We start from the raw sequence: 14,199 nt of genomic DNA on the forward strand, positions 1-14,199 counted from the left end.
TTCTGATGATGCATTTCTAATGGTGGTTAGAACCATTAAAAAAATATTTGTGATGTTTTCTTCTAATCTATATTTGAAAACCTAACAAGCCAGTGAACATTTTAATTAAACATTTTAATTCATATGAAAGTTGGAAGTGATATAGTTCCGTGGAAAAGTACTAGACAGGGTGAGCAAAGATAAAAGATTGTTTAAAAAAAACCAAAACCAAAACTAACCCCAAGAACTGAATGGAGTAGGAGACAAAATGGAGAGAAGGAAGAAAGTTGTTAAATTATTTCAACGGCCTCTAAATTGTCCACGGAATAAAAAGTCATGGGTTTGCATAACACAGGACATGGAAGTCTTATTGTTCTCATAAAAGTCAGCTCACTAAATCCAGCCAATTAAATCTTTACTGTCTTCACTCTGATGTTTGCAGAACAAGGAAATAATATCTATATTGCTTTATAGATTTATGTTGAGTAGTTGGGGCGGGACATACAATAATTGCTCTGGTGTGCTCTACTTTGAAGAAAAAACACTCATATCTGCAGGAGATAGAATATTTTTAGAGACAGTCTGAGAACACACAAAATTGTCCCAAGAACTTTAACAATACTCAATCTTTTTTTTGAAGTGCAGAAAAATATTTTGATTTCTCACATTATGTCAAAATCCTCCCCACAAATCTATAGATTAAAAAAAAAAAAGGCCAGCTAACACAGCAAAACATTCTAATACCTTTGCTATTATGCTTCAACACAGGATGAGAGGAGCAACAACCTGTGACTGACGGCAGTCACGCTGCTTAATGTGCTACTGGAAGACACCACTGAAAAGCAGTTAAGTACAAAAATTACATAAAAGTGACTTAGCACTTATTTCCCTAATGTTGACAGATACTTAGGTCATAATATTTACAGATCATACAAGTGATTTACTGAAGACCAAACTCATTTAATTCACGCATCAACTCAGAGCACAGCACTTTTTGTTTTGTTTGACACAGTCCAGTAAAAATATGGAAATACAGAATAACTTACAGAAAATATTTAAAAATATTTCTCTATTAAAATACTAAAAACTTCTATCCCTCAGAGCACTGGATTTTTGTGGTTATATGCTAGCGAATCATCTTGTAATGTCATTCCTTAAAATGAAAGCTAAGAATGTATTCTGAAGTCTTGTAGTTCCTCTCTTAAACATAAATGCTGCTGAGTCATCCTTACTTGATAAACAAGTATTTACGCTGCATCTACACACAAGTATGGGATAAAACAACATTTTAACTTTGTTTTTTTTCCCCTCACTATCAATAGATCTGAAGAAAACATAAAGCTTCTGAAGCCAAGCTACCTTAAAATTTGCGAGACAGCTTTACTAACTTAAGTTTTGTCTTTGCTGCAGCAGAGTAACCTAAAGCACTTCACTATTACTCACTTATGAGGACTTTTTCCAACTAGCAGTTGTTTCACTTTTCCTTTCTTCCTCACAGAAAGCAATACGCATTCTGAACATCCATTGTACAAGCAACTGTATAATACACTGTGAAACTGCTTGGAAGGGGACACATACAGAAAACACCCACAAAAGACTGTTCTACCATTGGGTGCAGGTATTGCCTCATGAATTTACTAGGTGTCATTCTTTCCCTGGCCAGCCCATAAGGAAACACACAGATGCTTAAAGAGGAACTGTCTCTTCATAGAGTCATTCCTAATTTTAATCTGTTATTTTCTCTTCGTTAAAGCAGATGTCCCTAATAGCATGTATCTAGAAATGTTTAAAAATATTGATAACTGCGCAGTACATTTGAGCTTGCACATGCACCACCTTGCACAAAAAGAAATTAACATTATGCAATTAGTTTTAGATAATGTAAGTTTCCCAATTCTAGTAACTTTTTCTAAATTTAAACATGAACAATATTTAGTACAGCAGAAATTATCTCATTTCCAATTCCCTTTTAGCCATGTTTAATTCTCATGTTCTGCAGTCTCACATGTACACTTAAATAATCTATTGGACTCCTTGGTGGGTTAAGGTGAGCGCATGTGTAAGTTTTAGTATTAACAGCAGAACATTAGTTTTGACTTAAAATGTCATCACATCTAACATAGAAAATGAATGCAAGTATACTTTACGACCACATATGTTGCCATACAAAGACATCCTCTGGTTATGATTACTATTTGGTCTGTATACAGCATTGAAATACAGTATAGAGGGGGAGCAGACCAGGAATCCCAATTTAAAAGGGCTTTTGGGTAATCTCCATTTATGGAATTTACATGGAATGTTGTAAAAACTTGAAATGTTTTATTAAAAATATATAAAATTACAAAATTATGTATTTTGAGAAAACCAAAATTCTACAAAAAGTGTGAAGGCTTTTTCCACCTATAATTATCATCAGAATATTCAACATTTGACATCAAATGCCTACTGAAAATGAGTATTTAAGACAGATTTTTGGACTGTGTGGATGTTGTATGCCAACTTGTAAGGCAACAGGAAACTCCTCATCCAGAGTCCAAAAAATGTAGGGAGACCCTAAAAATGTAGCAGAAGCATTTCCGCACACTGATTTCAGTAGTCAAGTTTGTGCAGAAGTGATTCCACTAGATTCATAGGGTACCTTTTTGAGGCAACAGAAACTTGTCACTTCGTAAGCTTTCTGACATTTTCCAGCTCTTCTATAGGTTTCCATTTCTGATGGATTGTTAAAAGCTGGAAGAAAGTCAAAGCAAAATATGAAAGAAATTAGCAAAATCCCAGTGAGCATTTACTCCACTCCCACCCTTCCCCATAGCATACATCAACTTATTGGTGAAGAAGAGTTTCTAGTAGCTTTACATTTTCTTTTCAGAAATAAGCAAAAATAGCAACTGATGACATATTTAATAATTTGTTGAATAAAATCACTTGGATGGTAAAGAAGTAATAATGCCAAATAATTTTATTTTTCCTTATCCTAGATGCTACTACTAGTAAACTTTTCCTTCAGGCTGCAGTACTCAAAAACATTCTCAGTCAATTTTCTAATTCAGGAACAAGGCACGGGTAAACAGTATTTCCTCCATACTCCAAATTTCCACTGTTATCAATGGAATTGAGTAAATGGATGTTGGGGCCGGAGGGGGAACACCAACCAGAAGTATGCCATAAATTCAGGATCACATCTAAAATGTAATAGCTGAATCCCTATCATTAAGTAGTAGAGGGAAGATAACTTTACATAAAGTAATGAATTAAGCCGTTAGTTCCACTTTTAAACAGATGTATGTCAGCTTTACATTTGTTTCCTTGTTAATATTTTGCTGGTTCTCACACATTTAAATAAAGCTATTCATTGCATTGGAAATTCATGCTATTTGTATTGACTATATTATTTGTACAAATTACCTTCTGAGGCTTGGTAGGATCAACAGTTTCCCATGGTTCTGGATTGCCACTCTTGTTAACGCTTTAAGAGAAAATAAAGCAAAATCAGATACTATGTTTCAGGGTGTGATCTTGCACACATTTTTCTTACATGAGTAGTCTATCATCAGTAGAACTATTCACATAAGTAGTTCCCTGAAACACAAGTTTACAGGTTTGGGCATTTCTGTTTTACATTTGGGTAGGAATCAATGATGGCTTGGTTTCTTTGCAACTTCCAAAGCACCAAACAGGCCAACATTGTTCAAGCATAATGTGTTATCGTACGAGAAGCAAGCTGAAAAATCAAAACTGAATAAAGGCACAGAGACAAAGTAAGGGGATTCTTACCCTGACATCTGAAAAGCCTATTCCAATCACTTTAAAGTAAATAAAAAATTTCCCCAAAGCTTCAAGAGTATAGGACTTAGCTCCAATTATCAGCCAAGCCATAAGTTCATATTATCAAATGCTGTTCTTTATATTCAAGTCAACAGCATAGTTGCAACGTATGTGCATGTCTTCTACCTGTCTGATTATTTGAAACTTTGTAAGAACATTTAAAACCTACTACACCTAATGCAAAGAAAAAAATAAAATCTATTAAAAGTTAGGAAATAATTTGGACTACGCTCCGAATTAATTAGTTTCTTCGGTATTTACAATCTGCAGGTATCTTAGCCATTACTAGTAGTCTGGAACATCCACGTGGATTTTTTGGGGGTTTTTTGGTGCAAAACATGATGGTCAAATACCTCTGTCGAACAAGGAAAGTTAGGGTAAACTCCGAGCAATAAGTATTTTGCTTACATCACATCAGATTTGCTGAATAGGGAATAGGCAGAAAAAGAGAGCGCCCCGATAGCTGCAAAGGACACTACTCCAACCAGGGGAATGAGCTGAAAGACATAAAACGGAGAAAAAGAGTTTAAGAACTAGCGTCCTGGCTACAGAGCCACGAACAAGGGGAGCGAGAGTTACAAGGAATTAAGGTGCGATTACCTGTTAAAGGTACACTACTATTCACACCACCTCACTTTAAATACATGAATTTCATCTTACACGCACCCCTTGCTATGTTATGCAATGGCAACCCCCGTGCACCTGCTTGAGCCAGCCGCATCCCCTCGCCGAAGGGACGCGTTACCACAGAACGAACGCCTCTGGCAAACTTACTTCTTTTTTTGCTTTTAGTATCTGGAAGAAGCTCGCGTTCATCCTCGCTGCGGCTGCGGACCTGGAACAAACAGCTCCCTGTTACCGCACCCCGGGCCGGGACCCCCCCACCCCGGGGCTGCGAGAGCCCGGCCCCGGCAGAGAGGGCACGGCGGCCCCGTTACCTGGCCGAGCGGAGAAGGTCGGGCAGCTGCCGCAGGGCCCCGGCGCCGGCCGCCCGCTCCCCGCCTTATGTACGCCCGGCGCCGCCCGGCTGCGCCCCAGCCCACGCAGGGCGGGACGCCCGCGCGCCCGCCCACCCCTCAGCCCGCGCCCCTCAGCCCGCGCCTCGCGCCCCGGCAGGCAGGCGCGGGGGAGGGCGCCCCCCGGCGGCCGGCGCGGGGAGCCGCCCGCGGGCCAGCAGCGCCGCCCTGCGGCGGGCAGGCGCCGAGCAGCGCGCCCAGGGGTCCCCGGGCGGGGACCGGGGACCGGGGACCCGAGCTGCCCGGAGGCAGCGGGGCAGGCGGCCCGGGCGCCTCCCGCCGCCTTTCCGCAACTGCTTGCCTCTCCCTGACTGCCTTAGTGAAACCTTGCTTCTCCATTTCTCCTGTCCCTTCTTGTCGGTCCCCTTCTCCGCCAGCTGCCTGAAGACCAGCCCATCCAGGCAAATGCACGGGCAAGGCCTCTGCCTGCCTCTTTTCGGAGCTCAGCGAGGTGCATTTCACTCTGTCCCCTTTTGCTGCAACAGAAGTTTAACCCTGGGCCAGGTTCCCACTGCTCTACTGTGTTACACAGCTCCAATCGCTTCCCAGAACCCCCGAGAAATGCTCCTAGCCGGGGCAGGCTGGAGGTGCGTGGTGCCACCAGACTCCCTCCGCCTGTGAATCTGTTTCTCCCTTTCCCTCTTGCCCACCGGAAAGCACTAAGACGAAGGAGAGGTTGCCTTTACTGCATGCTCTGCTGGCTCCCTGTAGCAAGGAGGGGACACCACAGGGCACAGTTAGCTCTGTTGGTCCTTCTAGGGATCGAGTACAGAAGTTAAGCCGCAGCATCTTTGAAATGAAGGAGCTGACAGCATTTTGCTGTCCGAACAACTTTCAGGTCTGGCAATTCTAAAGCAGCACTCTAAAACACTGGAAAGCAAAACAGAGCAAAAGAGTTGAGGGTTTTCATACTTTATCTCCAGCACTGCTGCTAAGAAACCTTTGGGTGTTTGGGAAATTCAGTGGCACCGCTCTACTTGTGGCCAGCAATAAAGCAGCAGGACGGTCCTTCCTTAGGAAACAGTGATCAAAGCCACCAAGCTGTAGGACAGTCGTTTGTATCTGAACCCTTTCCTAAGTTACAATGGCTTCTACTACTCTCCTTTGCCCTCCGCAGTCTCTAACTGCCTTGGAACTTCCTTTCGTGATCCTTCTCACTGTAAACCGCACTGCAGTGCGGTCCCCAGTGTCCCTGTTATGAGAAAGAAATATTTGTTAATGGGCTTATAACTTAAGAACCTCGCTGAAATAAGAAACTGTCTTTGACAGTGGAGTATTTCATTCACAAGCATTTTCATGGGGAAAAGGAAAAAAATATTAAAAATTTCCTACCCTGGTAAGTTAAAATGCACGCTTATATACATGTAATAACAATTCCTTTGATATATCTGTGTATTTTAGAAGACAACCTACAAAAATATATTGACAAAGAATGGTTGGATGGTGAAAAGAATTCTGCAGAAACAATTACAAAGCAAAATCCCTTCTCTAAAGAAAAAATTATTATAGTTTGAATTGATTACAGACTGACTTAGTATCTGCTTAATCCAAACGTTTGTACAGTAAGCAGTAACTGATCTAAAATTATTCCAAAAGCACCGACAACCTTTTTGCTCCCACTATATTTTGGAATCTGCTTATAAGAAAGTAAGCCTGTAGATACACACATATAAAACACCTTACATTTTATATAATATGGCATGCACTTCCTCCTATTTAACATTCTGAAAGCTCTTCTATTTTTTTAAATGTTCCCTGTGCTTTGGAGACTTCACAGCACATTTTAAATTAATATTCTTATTATGCCAGTGTTTGTACTGAAAACTAGGAAATCTACAATAGCACTAAGCTGTTCCACAGTGCTTTATCTAAGTATCTCAATTACTCGTTTCATCGGATGGAAACCTAGCCAAAGCAAACAAGATTTTGATTTATTCTCCATTATTGAAGTCACAGATTTTTAACAAGTGAAATTTTACTGTATTTCATACACATTGAAAACTACAGTAAGTACAGTATTAAAAAGCAGGAAAGATGTAAGCCATTGCAAAGTCTTTGTAATATATTTAAAAATACCTATGCCACATCACTCGTTTTTGACTATAATTCTAATTCTTGATTATAAAATTTTTCATAAAATTCCAGGTCTTTTATGTTTAAGGATGGTTTTACAGTCCTCAATGATTTTACAAAATGCTCATGTTTTACAGCAGTTGCTTCAAGTCCGTTCTCTTGCAATGCCAACAAAGCAGCCTTTAAAAGAAAAAGAAAAAAAAACAACTTGAAGTGTTTATCATGTTTTAGTTGCAGAGAAGTTATTGTAAGTGTTCTAAAATATTTTACATGAAACCAAATTTTAAGTAAAGCATCTGAAAACAACATTGTATAATTTATGCTTATTTAACAATAGATAAACATCAAATAAGATTACTATAACTTTTTTATTCACTTGGTCTGGATTAGACAATATATCTGTGATCACTTACATTTTTGGATTTTCCTCCTAGTCTTCTTTCCTTTAAATAACTTATCTCAAATACTTACGGGTTTCTTTTCTCAATTTTTTTCTCTCTAGCCTTGACAGTACATGCTAATTTCAGCTACAAATGCTGCAGTTGCTTGCAGTACACAGAATACAATTCATGTAGAGGTGAGCTTGGATTAGAAAGGGCCATGTGAAACAAAAGGTAGTACAGTTCCTTAACGTCTAGTAAATTATCACAGAAAGCTTTTATTCTCACTTGGCTTTTTTATTTAAAGAATTAACCCTTGTTCAGCTCTTCTGTTTTGCTCATTGTCTTTATATTTTCATTACAAACCGTGAAAGAATCCGTACTACAGATGGCTTGGTAACATCTATGAGTTAGTTCTACTTTTTCATTGAAAGGCTTCATTTACGGTTTAGTTCACAGATTAACCATGAATATTTCTTACCTCCTTGCACAGATTTTCAATATCAGCTCCAGAGAAGAAGTCTGTTAGGACTGCCACATCTTGTAATGACACATCAGTATCTAATGGAATTTTTTCTGTGCAGATTTTCAAAATGGAAAGCCTTCCCTGTAAGTTGGTGCATATTATGTAAGAAAAGAAAACCAAACCAACCAATAATTAATTGCTCTCCAAAGCAGTAAAAAATCTGAAATTAGAACTAAGGAAAATCCAGAAGAGTACCAAAACCAAAACTACATGTTTTTGGTGGAAGAATGAATAAAATGCTATTAATGGAGATAACTGTAAAAGTAAGTATTAGCTCATATATTAAAGTCTGTTATTCACAGTTACTCATTACTTTATGAAAACACAGTATTTTAGACTGAAGAGTCCATACTGGACCTACATTGGGTCAACTCCTTTTTTGGGGGGGTAAGGTCAGGACAAGTAGCTACACTACCCTTGGGAACAAGGCACAAGAATGATTTGAAGCAACTTGTTACGGTACTTCCTAAACTGCACCTTGATTTTGTAAATACAGAATTATTCCAGATTTTGCCTATTTTCTATACACAATAGTATAAATACATATACCAATTAAAATGTTACTAGTGTTTGAATTACAAATATAATTATTCCTTTTTAAACTTCTTCATTGTACCTTGAGTTTGGTGACTAATCTTCAGTGAATCATCCATCAATTATTATATATATTATAGGAATATGCCCCTTTTGCTCTTAAAGTATGCTGACAGTATCTCTCCATCTAAAGCCATGTATGGATTTGTAATACATCACCTTCAGATCTGGAGGTGGAACATAGATCATCTTGTCTAGCCTTCCAGGACGCAATAGGGCATCATCCAACATATCTGGTCTATTTGTCGCAGCAACTACCATGAAATCTTTGTTCAAAATTTCCTGAAACTCTAGCTGAGTAAGAGATGATATAAACAAATTAGTGCCACATGGTTAAGGTAGATATTTTTGGAACATCTGGACAGCACTTATCATTCTTCCCATATAGAAAAGGGAACATAAATACCTTTCTTTCCTCATCACTTTGTTCTTGACATTGACCCTCAAGCTGTAGTTTGCTTCCTCTTCCTTCTGTGACTTTCAGCCCAATACCATCCAACTCATTGAGAAGAACAGAAAGAACCCGCTCTGAGACACCATGGCCAGTTTTGCAGTGTGACCGAGATCCCAAGATAGAATCAATCTCATCTAGGAATATTATTGCTGGAGTATTCGCTCTTGCTTGGCGAAAAACCTTTTTTTTGATTAATAAAGTAAAATGTTAATATCTGCATTCTGTCAGGTAAGGTGAAAACACCTGTTTACATATACTCTGTATTTTACTTACTTAACTTTAAAGATACATTCATAAAGATTCACGAGAACCATTCTGGCTTACGTTTACTATAGGCAAATTCTGCTTCTTACTTAAATTCTTAAGTGAACTGAAAGCAAAAGGGTAGAAATACTTTCAAAGTTTAAAACTGGTATAATTTTAGGGCTAGATTCTCAGTTTATATAAATGTGAATCTGTAAGCCATTTCTATTTAATAATCAGATGAGAGCTTGAACTATCATCTTTTCAGTAACAAAATTTAGGCCTAACTAATACTCTACAAAAATCAAGCAAGAATAAGCTATAGACCTTACACAAATTAAAAACTGTACCTGAGACAAAATCTTCTCTGAATCTCCAACATAAGGTGAGAAAAGGTCAGCACCACTTACAGAGAGAAAGGAACAGTGACAACTTGTGGCCGCAGCCTTCACCAGTGTGGTTTTGGCACACCCTGATGGCCCATAGAGAAGAATACCCTTTGGATGAGACAGGCCCATCCTAGCAAATGCCTGGGGAAAGTTCATAGGCCACTCAATACTCTGTCAATACATAAAAAAGGGATGAAATACTTAGTAACGAACCTAGAGTTCACAGGCAATCAATAAAATTGCTGAGCACATTACTTCCTCTCCTTGGTATAAACGTTAATTTGAAATCAGAGAACACTAATTTAATCTTCCTTCATATAATGCCCCCCTTCTTCAAGTTTCCTCTCAGTCTCAAACAGAGATGATATGCAAAAGCCATCTCTGGCTACAAATTCAGGAACGGACAAATTATCTGGCTGCAAGCTAAGTGCTTTTCTGCTACTGGAAAATGTGTTAATTTTCCCACGATATTACGCTTGGTGGTGCTATCTCGGGACTGTATTCTAACTCACAAACATTGTAGTAAATTAATGTAGCATAAAAAAATGTTTAAAATACAATTTATAATCAGGTAATTTGCAAGCGAATTCATTTCTGCAATGCAGCATGCAGAATACCTCGGAGGGCATGGTTATTAGAAACTAGCTGTGTATCTAAACGTATTTTATATGTTACCTGTTTTAACTTTAATTTCACATTTTCAAGACCACCAATTTGCTCCCAAGTGACAGGTTTACACTCTGTTAGTCCAATCGCACTTCGAAAAGAGGATGGTTGAATTTTTTTAAAAGCTTCTTGGAAATCTGCGATGTTAATCACCATTTCGGTTGAACCCTGGAGAAACCCAGATAAAGCATATTAACAATATTTTTACATAATAACTCATAATGCTGCATTAGAATGCAAAACATTTCACAAAAGGCCAAGGGCAACTAATAAAGAAGCAAATTCTCACCCTAACAAACTTAAGCACTGCAGACACAAAGATGTAACACAAAGTAGAATATAATCTCTTTAATGGCAAGTTTTTATACAGGAAAAAAGATTTTTGACAGAAATGAATGTTTTAGAGAATACTATTGTTTTCCCCTAAATCATAGCTCCATTACACAGTGATCTGCTAAATCAAATGGTTGCTAGTTTCAGGGTTACTACGTACCAATTCCTAGATTCTCCTCAATACAAATAAAGTTGTTCTAACATCCACTTTCACCACATACTGGAGAAAGTAAGGTACTTTATCTCAAATCGTCTAGAAAATACGATTACTAAACTACAGATGCAGGAAAAGAACTAAGATGTATTTTACAAAGGAGGTTGCAGTTCTCAAGACAAATACGCCATCTACTTATCCATTATTCTCATTTGTCCATCTCTTTCTTTCTGGGATACCAGGCTCAATGTATTTTGTTTATTATTTTCAGCACTTGTAAGGTATCTGGAGGAGATGGAAGTTGTAAAAATACGATATTCTCTTCTTTCTACCCCTGAGTGAAGACATAGGGTTCTACTATTCTCTGTAGATGCTCTTACTCTGGAAATGTTGCAGATCTGTCTTTAAACTTCTGCTCAGCCATTCCAGATGAAAAACCACAGCAAACATATACCTCACAATTCTTGTAAAAGTCAGAACATGTAGAAAGAATATTAAGAAACAGCAATTCTCTAATTCCATATCTATAATATCTAAGAAGTTAAATTTCTGCACACTGGGCAGTTTTATACCTTGTGTCCCTAACAATGTTATATCCAGCCATACAACCCAAATGATAACAGTTGTTATTACTAGCAGTTATTTATTTGTGTCAACCTAAACTTTAATTTGCTATTATTAAGAAGTAGAATTCTAAATTGCTGATAGCTTCAAAAGAGAGCTTTGGCGGACATTATAGTTTAGTTTGCCAAAAAAGACTAAAATCTCTGCTTTGCACAATCCTAAAAAGATAATGATGAGGATAAAAACTTTCAGCAAAGCTTTTCATCCAGAAAGGAGAAAACAGTCTTTTCAGGTGAGAACTGAAAGGACTATCAAAATGGCGTATTTACGTTTATAACACGGTTGGTGTTTTTCAGTATTTTAATTTGTGAGTTCTTCAACTTGTTGAGCTTTTCAAGTAAAGCCAAGTATTAATGAGGAAAGGGTGGTACATATTATTAATGACATTCTTCTTGACTAATTTGCAACCATACCAAAGAGCTGTGGAACACAGCCTGCATAGCAGCTTCTCTGCAGAGTGCTGTAAGGTCAGCTCCAACATACCCAGTTGTCATTTCTGCCAGTTTAACCAAATCAACGTCTGTAGAAATCGGCATGCTAGATGTAAGCAACTGCAGGATAGATCTTCTTTGCATAAGTGTTGGTGTCCCAATAATCACCTAAACCAAATATAATAAAAATTTTAAGTAGGTACTTTGCTACATTCCTCTTATTTTAGAGACCTAGGCAAGCAAGTTTGTCCCTGCTTTATACTGCTTACTGAAGATTTATGCACACTTATACTGCAACTGAAGAATTTTACAATAAACTTATTAGCAGCACTATACAAATGACAAATAATTAAAAGTACCTTTCATTTACACTTACTTTCCAAGTGAACAGTGTTTGTATAAACAGTTGTTCATAAGACACTGTCAGCTACTGTCCATCAAGTCCTATTCTAAGGTAATTTCAATATAAGTCATAACACTGGAATAATAATTTCCTTGCATCACAAAGGCTGAATTAGATTCATCCTAAGGAAAACAAATCAATTAGATAAACATTCATACATTATTAAAAACCTGGTAAAATACTGCCATAAAATATATCTCAATAATCTATAAATCCTGGAAAATAACAAAAATTATAACTGTGAAAGCATTAAAGGACTTTACCAAACTGGATGACCCAGGAGTGCATTTAGCCAGCAAAATAAACAATACAAGGAAAAGCATTGTGCGCTGCATAACTGCACGTGTTCTTTTTTCTTTTGACCATGAGGCTAGCAGAAGTTTTCCATTTTCAAGTACATGGAGCTCTCAGTTTCCTGAGTAAAACGTGCTCCCTACCTTACCCAAGCTGCAGCGATCTAAAGACAGACATACGTCTCAAGCCTGCAGAATCCCACTATTAAACATGATTAGTAGACATTAAAAAGAAAAAATTAACTGCCCCCTGCTCCACCTCAAAAAGGAGAAAGAGAGCATATGAATAACAGGGTTTGCTTACCTCTCTGTCAAATCTGCCAGGTCTTCTCAGTGCGGGGTCTAAAGCATCAGGCCTGTTTGTTGCTGCCATGACGACCATCTTACCCTCACTACCTACACCATCCAGTAGTGTTAGCAACTGAGCAACAACGCGATCTTCAGGAGCATTGTTTGAACTGCCTCGCTTTGGGCATAAAGAGTCAACTTCATCAATAAAGAGAATGGTTGGGCCTTCATATGACATTTCTCTGCCCTTTTCAAAGACTCTTCGCAAATTCTCTTCACTTTCTCCTGGTCTTGAACCATAGAGGGCTGGGCCACTGATGCAGAACAGATATGCACCCACTTCTTTTGCTACTGCCTTTACCATAAGACTTTTCCCTACACCCGGGGGGCCTATTAATAGCACCCCACTAGGGACAGAAAGCCGTAGCTGCTTAAAAGTTTTTGGGAAGCGGAAAGGCAGATCAATCATTTCTTTCAAAGACTTTCCCACATCATCTAGTCCCGCAATTGAAGTTTTTGCGGTATCTTCTGATAAATGTCTGTACCATTCAAAAGTGACCACCTCTTTAATTTTTATGCTTGTTTGGGGGGTTATCAGTCCGGCTTCATCCGTCAAGGGGTCTACAGACAGTATTTCAATACACACCACAGGATTTTCGAGATTTGGGGCAACAGTAACAACATAATGAAGTGCAACATAAACATTTCTTAGCAGTTCTCTGATCGCCTCCTGCAACACAACTCTGGGAGTCGACTTTTTCAGTGCAGAGTTCTTAAGGACCACTTTCACGGTCGCCTTTTTTAACTGGCGATACGCCAGAAGCTTCAGCTGGCCGACATCCAGCGTGAGGCCCTTTAGGTCCCTCGCAGTTACACCCGCGGTTCTGCAGGTCAGATCAACCTGCAGGTACCCGTCCGCCAAATCGCGCCTGGGCCACGCCGTGCACAAACAGCAGCCGGTAGGCAGAGAGATCCTCAGCGGGGCGCCGATCCTGGCTCCCAGGAAGGAGAGGGCGGCAGGCCCTACCCTGCACCTCTGGCTGCCTTCATCTCCCGGGTCCAGGGGCAGCAGCTTCAGGGCTGCCGCCTCCATCGCGGACTTGCGTGGCGTTCCCCCCACCAGAGAGGGCAACAACCCCCTTCCTCCGCGCGGCCCCGTCCAGCTCCTTACTCACCCGCCTCGCCCTCCCGCGGGCCTCCCGCTCCGCCAGCGCCGGGCCCACCAGGCCCGCCCGCCGCTCCCACCCCCGCGGCCAGCCGGCCGGCACCGGGCCGGGGCCGGGACCGGGCCGCTCCCGCGCAAGGGCCGCGCCGCACCGCGCCGACCGGCGGCCCCCGCGCCTGCCCGCGCATGCGCCGAGGCGGAGCGCGCGCACGGGGCGGGGCGCCGCCGTCCCTGCCCTCCCGCTGCCGCCAGAGCCGCCGCCGAGGGTGGTCCCTTGTGAAGGGCTGTCCGAGCGCTGTCCGTCGGCGGGATGCGGGCTTCTGGTGACGGGCTGCCCGGCTGCGAGCCCTCTCCCGGCTT

The 14,199-nt window shown here is 40.2% G+C and overlaps 2 protein-coding genes across 2 annotated transcripts; both read right to left on the bottom strand.

The window, feature by feature from the left end:
* Positions 1–915: 915 nt before the first annotated feature.
* On the bottom strand, positions 916–4,788 carry COXFA4L3 (cytochrome c oxidase associated subunit FA4L3). Its single transcript, XM_075714555.1, has 5 exons — positions 4,746–4,788; positions 4,582–4,642; positions 4,216–4,304; positions 3,388–3,448; positions 916–2,712 (listed from the first exon to the last, which is right to left on the bottom strand). The coding sequence occupies exons 2-5, from the start codon at positions 4,621–4,623 to the stop codon at positions 2,644–2,646; spliced, it is 261 nt and encodes an 86-aa protein (XP_075570670.1). The 5' UTR covers positions 4,624–4,642; positions 4,746–4,788; the 3' UTR covers positions 916–2,643.
* Positions 4,789–6,733: 1,945 nt separating this feature from the next.
* Positions 6,734–13,767, bottom strand: AFG2B (AAA ATPase AFG2B). The gene is made up of 8 exons (XM_009483619.2): positions 12,691–13,767; positions 11,673–11,858; positions 10,158–10,316; positions 9,444–9,653; positions 8,803–9,030; positions 8,556–8,690; positions 7,758–7,883; positions 6,734–7,076 (listed from the first exon to the last, which is right to left on the bottom strand). Exons 1-8 carry the CDS (start codon positions 13,765–13,767, stop codon positions 6,924–6,926), a joined length of 2,274 nt encoding a protein of 757 aa, XP_009481894.2. The 3' UTR covers positions 6,734–6,923.
* Between the last annotated feature and the right edge of the window lie 432 nt (positions 13,768–14,199).

This window comes from Pelecanus crispus, chromosome 7, assembly GCF_030463565.1.
Source record: "Pelecanus crispus isolate bPelCri1 chromosome 7, bPelCri1.pri, whole genome shotgun sequence".
In the NCBI taxonomy this organism is placed as follows: domain Eukaryota; kingdom Metazoa; phylum Chordata; class Aves; order Pelecaniformes; family Pelecanidae; genus Pelecanus; species Pelecanus crispus.

Excerpts from the sequence above, each read along its gene's own strand:
- COXFA4L3 (XM_075714555.1), bottom strand. The coding sequence starts at position 4,623 with ATGAACGCGAGCTTCTTCCAGATACTAAAAGCAAAAAAAGAA. Across the intron at positions 3,449-4,215 it reads TTCAGCAAATCTGATGTGAT|CGTTAACAAGAGTGGCAATC; the intron begins GTAAGCAAAATA and ends TTTCTCTTAAAG. Across the intron at positions 2,713-3,387 it reads ATCCTACCAAGCCTCAGAAG|CTTTTAACAATCCATCAGAA; the intron begins GTAATTTGTACA and ends ACTTTCTTCCAG.
- AFG2B (XM_009483619.2), bottom strand. The coding sequence starts at position 13,767 with ATGGAGGCGGCAGCCCTGAAGCTGCTGCCCCTGGACCCGGGAGATGAA. Across the intron at positions 9,031-9,443 it reads CAGAGAAGATTTTGTCTCAG|GTTTTTCGCCAAGCAAGAGC; the intron begins GTACAGTTTTTA and ends ATCAAAAAAAAG. Across the intron at positions 8,691-8,802 it reads AAAGTGATGAGGAAAGAAAG|CTAGAGTTTCAGGAAATTTT; the intron begins GTATTTATGTTC and ends TCTCTTACTCAG.